At 38.2% G+C, this 7,512-nt stretch overlaps 1 protein-coding gene across 1 annotated transcript in view; it reads right to left on the reverse strand.

Annotated features, from left to right (window-relative positions):
* Window positions 1–6,663, reverse strand: part of CFAP36 (cilia and flagella associated protein 36) — a 32,870-nt gene extending 26,207 nt beyond the window's left edge. Inside the window, exons 1-3 of the mRNA XM_029231483.1 lie at window positions 6,344–6,663; window positions 3,452–3,516; window positions 2,745–2,846 (exon numbers count right to left, since the gene is read on the reverse strand). Coding sequence (XP_029087316.1) covers window positions 2,745–2,846; window positions 3,452–3,516; window positions 6,344–6,458 — 282 coding nt within the window. The 5' untranslated portion in view covers window positions 6,459–6,663. The remainder of the gene's footprint in view (window positions 1–2,744; window positions 2,847–3,451; window positions 3,517–6,343) is intronic.
* Window positions 6,664–7,512: the final 849 nt, after the last annotated feature.

Genomic DNA, 7,512 nt, shown 5'->3' on the forward strand with positions numbered 1-7,512 from the left:
AGAAAGAAAGAAAGAAAGAAAGAAAGAAAGAAAGAAAGAAAGAAAGAAAGAAAGAAAGGAAGGAAGGAAGGAAGGAAGGAAGGAAGGAAGAAAGGAGGGAGGGAAGGAGGAAAAGCAAGAAAGCAAGAAAAGAAAGAGAGATGGTAGTTGTTGTTGTTGTTTTTAAACTAGAGGTCTTCATCTGATGCACTCTTTACTACTGCTGATTTTAATACACAAAGAGTATGCCAGGATCAGTGGTCTAGGGCTAACAATGACCAAACCAGGTGAAAAGAATTTTGCAAGTCGGCTTTAGCAGTACAATCAATGAGAGGGGAGCTGGCAGCTGTTTTAAAAAATCAAAATCAAACCAAACAGACCAAAACAAAATGAAAAGTACCTCCTAAACTACTCTAGGCAAGCAATTCGTTTCTTGAATTCATTCTTAGGCACCCTATATTAGCATAATGGAATCAGCATTCTGACCTTTATTTACAAAGATTAGATTATTGCTGCAAAGCAGTAAATAGCATGCTTTGGGCTGTTTTTCTGATTAACAGTGATGGCCTTGTGCTGATTCAATCATGTTGCCTTCAGAATCCGGGGCTAAGAGTTTGCTCCAGAAGAGAATAAAGCTAACTAGTCCACATGGGGATTGAACACATGACTCTGGCCTAATTAGTACCCTGCTAATCAACCACCAAAAAAGCTACCTTTAATTAAGAGGTGCTTCCATTTATAGACCACCTTATATGTGTCAGGTATTGTGCTAAATGCTTTATGAACATTTTCGCTCAAATTTCACAAAAACCTTTCAAAGTAGATACTATTCCTATTTTATAGATATAGAAACTGAGAATCAGAATGGATAAGGAAAACTGTAAAACAACTTTGCCCGTGGTAAATGAAAATAAACAAAAGATCTGGGACTCAAATCCAGGCCTGTCTGTGTCAAAAGGCTTGCCTCCTTGTACACAACAAGGCTGTACTACCAATCAACTCCAAATCAAAAGGTGTTGTATAACTGAGCAAAAGAGAAGGATGTGTTACTATTGATCTGAAAACAGTATTTTAAAATTCTGAACATCTTCATTCAAAAATAATTTAAAGTTATCCTGATAATGAAAACAAAAGATGGATGTGACTACTATTACTATGAACATCTTTTTTCACAAAGTAATTCAGATTCATTCATAATAATTTAATTAAGAGGCTGACAAATATTAACCAAAGCAGAAAATATTCCTGAAAAACAAGGAAAATAAAAACAAATACCAATGCCTTAAATTTAAATACTAGTTAATAATTTTCGATAAATTCTTCAAGGCAAACAGATGTGTAAGAAACTATAATTCAAGGCAGTCAAATTGAATTGAAAATGTAAGAGTGCTCAGTAAGGTAGAATGCGTGCTAGTCTGACTAGAGGGATCAGGAAAGTTGCATTTCAGCACACCCTGATGATGAGATGGATTTCTCTGGCTAAGAAAAGGATGGAGGGAGGAGGAGGTGGGAGCTGAACATTCCAGGTTAAGGGACTACCATGAGCAAAGCCAGGCACATGGATGCTTACAAGAGAAAGTGGCCAGAACTACTAGAGTATGTAATGTGTTGGAGAACGACAGCAGGAGAAGGTTGAAAATAATAATTTCAGGTCATATCATAGACAATCCTCACTAAACTATAAGGAATTATAGTTTATTTGGTAAACTATATTTGGTAGTAACATACCCCTATACTCAATCTCTGAGCAAGGGCTCTCACTTGGAGTGCCTGGGCTGGTATCCTGGCTTTGTTACTTGGCTGTGGACTTTGCACTAGTTCCTTAATATATCTGTGCATTAGTTTTCTCATTTCTAAATGGAAGTAAAATAGTACCAATTTCTTAAGGATTGTCAGGAAGATTCAGTGAGATAATACATGCCAATTGCTTAAAACAGCAGCTAGGGACTTCCCTGGTGGTGCAGTGGTTAAGAATCCGCCTGCCAATGCAGGGAACACAGGTTCGATCCCTGGTCTGGGAAGATCCTACATGCCGCAGAGCAGCTAAGCCCGCATGTCACAACTACTGAGCCTGTGCTCTAGAGTCTGCGAGCCACAACTACTGAGCCTGCATGCCACAACTACTGAAGCCTGCGCGCCTAGAGCCCATGCTCCACAACAAGAGAAGCCATCACAATGAGAAGCCCACACACCACAACGAAGAGCAGCCCCCGCTCACCGCAACTAGAGAAAGCCCACACGCAGCAACGAAGACCCAATGCAGCCAAGAAAAAATAAATAAAGACCTTGGTGAAAATGAAAAATGTTTTAAAAAAAAAAAAAGCAGCTAGCATGAGCCGTCAGTAAATATTAGTTATAAATACACATAAGACCTACTTCAATCCAGCACTGCAGAACTAATGAGACAATAAAATTAGTTCTAAGAGAAGGAAGCCCAGGAACTGTGCGCTATGTATCTGCTAAGATTAGAAACCGGGCAACTGCAAAATTGTCCGAGATCTATATAAATAAAACAGTAGTTTGCATAAAGCCTGTGATCTAGTATAGTACTGAGTTCAGAAAGTTCCTTTTTAATAGCATCAGTTCATTATGTCTCAAATGATCATTTCTCAAGGTTGTTATAAAAAAGAACCCATATGTGATAAATTGGCTTTTCACTCTTACAATGTCTAGAATATTATACTTTGACAATCAAACATAGCAAATTTAAGTGACATCTGAGCATTTTTGTTAAAAGTATATATTAGCAGAATAAAAAAAAAAACCTGTGATGTATGGGTCTTTGCAAGAGGAGAAGTGCATGCTTCTTGAAATTGATCTTCATTAATTCCAATTTCTTTAAGGTAACTTTCTAACAGCTTTTCAACCTAAAAATAGAAAGTTTAATTTTTTTTTCGTAATTTACATAGAAAAATTCCAAATTTTACATTGAGTTTAGAAAACTATAATCAAATGCTTGTTTGCAATTATTAATCTACATAAAATTATATTATATGGCAGTGACAATGTCTTTCACCGAAAAAACAAACAAAAAGTGAAAATTTTTGCAGAGAATCAAATAAAATTTTATTTACTCTCCCAGAAATCACTGAAGTCACAATTATGAAGTTTGATGTGGTATAACTCTTCTGCTACCCAGAGGCATTCCTTAAAATCTCAAGACAACATGGCTAAATTAATAATTAACACTCCCCTGGATGTATCAGCAGAAGAATAAGAATAAAATTTAAATACCAGATGCAAGATCCCTTAAAATAGTTGTCCTAAATCTATTTCTTACATTCTACAGTCATAAAGATTGATTGAGATGCACAGAGAACGCTTGGAGTCTAATGCAACTGGTAGTACTATTAGGGTAGATTGGAATTTTTTAATTAAAGAATTTTAATGGAAAAATCCATTTTTAAAATTCAGAACATCTTGAATTAATATTATTCTAATTACATTTAAAATCAGGTAAAAAAATACTCACTAGTTCTTTGTACTCCTGATGAATCTCCGTATAGGTCAATTTGCTTTCTTCTTCATCATCAAAAACTAAATTTAAAAGAAAAATATTGCATAGTGTAAAATAACAAGTCATTTCATTAATGCAAATATCAAAGTCCACTCTAGTTGTCTTACAAATAGAACTCTCAGCCTTATAAACCAGCTCTTCTGCTTTAAATTCTTGGGATTAAAAAATGTGTGTGTGTGTGTGTGTGTGTGTGTGTGTGTGTGTGTGTGTAGTGTTAGTTGTAAACAAGTTTTTTTTCCTACTTAAAATCTACTTCATATGGAAGATGAACACTAATTTGCTACTTTTCAATCAATAATATAAGGCAACAATTTCTTTATAAACTTTAAATGGAACATTATTGTTGATAGTTTTTAAATAATTCCTTTTACAACAGGTTCCAGATTATTTTATCATACTGGAACTTTGCTGATCCAAATTTTACTGAAAGTTACTCGGCCTTCTTTATTACATATAAATCAATAATGAAATAAAAATAAATAAAAACAAATGTTTACTGAATGATCATATGTGTGAAACAATGTAGATTAGAAAGATATATATTCCCTCAAGAAGCTACAATGTGATTAAGGAAAGAAGACAAACTCATGAATTGTAAGCAATAAACCCCCTTTTTATAATATTCCCCCCAAATGATCTTTCTAAAATGCAAAACTAACTTCTGTAATTTTCTATTTAAAACTCTTCAATTACTGCTCTTTGCCTAGAGAATAAATCCAAAATACTTAGAAGACCAGACAAAACCCTCCAAGACTGGATCCCAAATCTCAACTCCCACCACTCCAAAACCCAAACTTTGCACTCTTAACAATACACAATTACTTGGAATACTGACAAATGTAACACAAAAAGACAAAAAAAAACCATGCCTTTGCTCAAGCCCTTAGATCTCTTTGCCTTTACCCGGCCCCCCTTCTCCCAACCATTCTCCAAAATATTGCAAGTGGCACATTTTCCATGATCTGCTACCCACTCCCAACTCCTAGGCTAGTTAGAGTACTTCCTCTGAACTCTTAAAATACACAGCACCATGTGCCTACCCTTATTATAACACCTGCCAATTTACATTTAAATTCCATTTACCTGCCAAATTGCAAACTTCTCAAGCACAAGGATTTGTTTTATTCATCTTTCTATCCTCAGCTTCTGGCCGAACGACACTCAATACATTTTGAAATAAAGGCTGATATTACAGAGTAGTACAAAACTAATTTTTAAATTATCTGAGGTGATGAATAGCACATTGACAACCCAAAGTCAGTGAAATATAAACATTATTATTTCAAGTGTCACTGGGATGTTACTTCCATTTCTCCTGGCATCTGCTCTATATAACACTGGGCATACATGCAATGTAGCAGCTACTAAAGCTGTTTTCAGTTAATTTTGAAGCCAAATTACTACATTACATGTTTATAAGGCTGAGGATTACTGTTTCCCTGTAAAATTACACAATCAGGTGTGTTACAACTGAGATGCAGCCACTTTTGACATCTGGGGATAAAAGGAACAATGCTTTATTTTTTTTTTTCCATTGCAGCATTTAGTTTCATTCAGTAGGGTAAATGGAATCAAAAGGTGACATAATTTCCTTTTTCTCCTAAAGGAGGTCAGAATACCACCACATGCTTCATCAGTCTCATAATAGCATTTTAAATTCTTAAAAAGAGCAGAAATAAAAGTTATTTTGAACTTATTTTAAAAATTACCTGTAAGAACAATACTTAATAAATACTATTTGAATTTTGCTCATGGCAATGAGAATGTAATGAAAAGATTCAGTGGTCAAAGTAAATTTCCTCTTTACCGGCTTCATGGAATCTTAGGGCTGAAAGGACTCTTAAAAGATCATCCAGGATAACCAACCATTTGATAGTTGAATTCCCCTCTATAATAACTCCATTAAGTTGTTGTCAGATTCATTCAAACACTGCTAGTGGCTGGGGAACTCATTACCTCCTGAGGCAGGCTAATTTATCTGGGATACTCTCTGTTATGAAGCACTTCCTTCACAGAAATTTGTTCCCCTCTAGCTTGTACCCACTGACCCTAGCTCTATCTCACTGAAGCTTACAAAAACAAGTCTAATCCCTCCAACATAAGACAGATGTTCAAACGATTAATGGATATGACTACCCTTAAAGTCTTGGCCGGCTAAACAACTGCAACAACAGCCTGGAATTATTCATATGACATCGTTTGTGGTTCCTTTTCCATGAATGGGCTCCAATTTGTCTCTAAGAACTGAATGCAGGACTCCAAAGCGTGAACTGATCAGAACCTGGAGGTATCCTTTCCTCACAGGAAATGTTATGACACGGTTACATAACTCATTTGTTGTAAGATACCCTCCATTTTTGGTATAACCGAGAGTCAGAGAACTCAAAAAAGGGAATACAGGCCACCAAGATCACCGGCTCTGGGCCTGCTGGAGTAATCACACACCCCTCGCCCACCCACTTTTCGGTCAACTGTTGGGATCAGAAGGATCTCAGAAGCAAACTGACGTCTCCCCTCCCAAGTCACTGGGGAAGTTGTTGAAGAAACCCACACAAACAGTGCACCTGCCCAGGGCAGAAAGGTGCAGGATGAGGTGAGAGACCCAACATAGGATTAAAGTCTGATGTTTTTCGGATGTGTGCTTGGGCCCAGGGGGAAAGGTATCTCGGTCATCGTTTTCATTTCCGTGAAGGAAAGGACCGGCGCAGTGACAGCAAAACATCCTAAAAACCAGCTCTAAACCTGGCAGACAGGAGTGGAGACCGGGGAGATGAAAGGCAGTTTGTGGAGAAGCTGTTGGTGTGAGAGAGGTGAAAAAGGATTGATGATTCGGGATCTGAATTTTACCTTCACATTTCTGCTCCACAAAGTCCAAGATGGGAATGGACCAGTCCGGGCCCCTCAGAAACCCCGCGATGCTCTCCACTACCCATTCCACCTCGTCCTCTTCTTCCGCAGCCATTCCGCCCCCGAGGGCCGCCGCGGAAGCCTAGGCCAGACCCCCGGAGCCTGGAAGGCCTTTCGGCCGCAGGGAACCGAGAGGAAATGGGAAGACAAGCTGCCCCCGCAGTCTCGCAGTCACCTGGATGAAAGCTACAAACCAGTTAACGTAAAACGGTCGCTATGCCAACCCGCGTAGCCGCCCCTAGAAGCCGCCCGGAAGTGAAGCCAGCTTCCGCGGAGCTAGCGCGTCCTAGAGAGAGGTATTTGAAGAACTCTTCCGATTGGCTGGAAAGGAGCAGTATTGAGTCGAAAGGTAGCCTTCCGCCCATTGGCCCGGAGCTGCTGGGGCAGAGAGGAGGAGTGTAGCCATTGGCTGGAAGTCCTGGAAAGAATCTCAGCATTCCCTCTAGATAAATGCGTGAGACCAAGGCTTAGAAATGGCGCTGGGAAGGCGAGCCTCACCTGGTCTATGACTGAAAATTTTAAAGGCTTCAGTACACGGTTGTATCCCCCACCACTCAGTCCCGAACATTTTCAGACCCGCTGGCCCAGAAACGTTTGCAATTAAAAGGTTGTTTGAAAATACAAACCTGAGCAAAGTAGCTCTGTAAGACTTGCTGATTCGCTCTGCAGTCAGTTTGCATCCTGTAGCTGAAGGCGGGTCTTTAAACTTTCCTGCGCAGATAGAAATAACTAGAATTGACCTTTTCAAGACCAAAATCAAAGTAAATGTTCCTTTAAATAAATGTCTAGGTAACCAACCCTTTTGTTAAGTTACACCAACTCTACTTTTAGATTGGGGTCATTTGTGGAATGGGTCTTCAAAGGTCATTGTCAGGGTACTTGGCATCCCAAAATATTTTCAAACAACCTTATATGTATTTACATAAATGGGGTCATATTGTATGTACAGTTATGAAACTGTTCACTTAATATTTGGTCATCTTTTCATATAAACATAAAACTATCATTTCTGTATAGCTACATGGTATTCAATAAACTACCGTTTCGTTATTTTTATTTCTTGTATATACACACAGTATCTTACTTGGATGCATAGATGTCATTAGTGT

This window comes from Monodon monoceros, unplaced genomic scaffold, assembly GCF_005190385.1.
Source record: "Monodon monoceros isolate NGI ecotype Baffin Bay Population unplaced genomic scaffold, NGI_Narwhal_1 Super_Scaffold_19, whole genome shotgun sequence".
In the NCBI taxonomy this organism is placed as follows: domain Eukaryota; kingdom Metazoa; phylum Chordata; class Mammalia; order Artiodactyla; family Monodontidae; genus Monodon; species Monodon monoceros.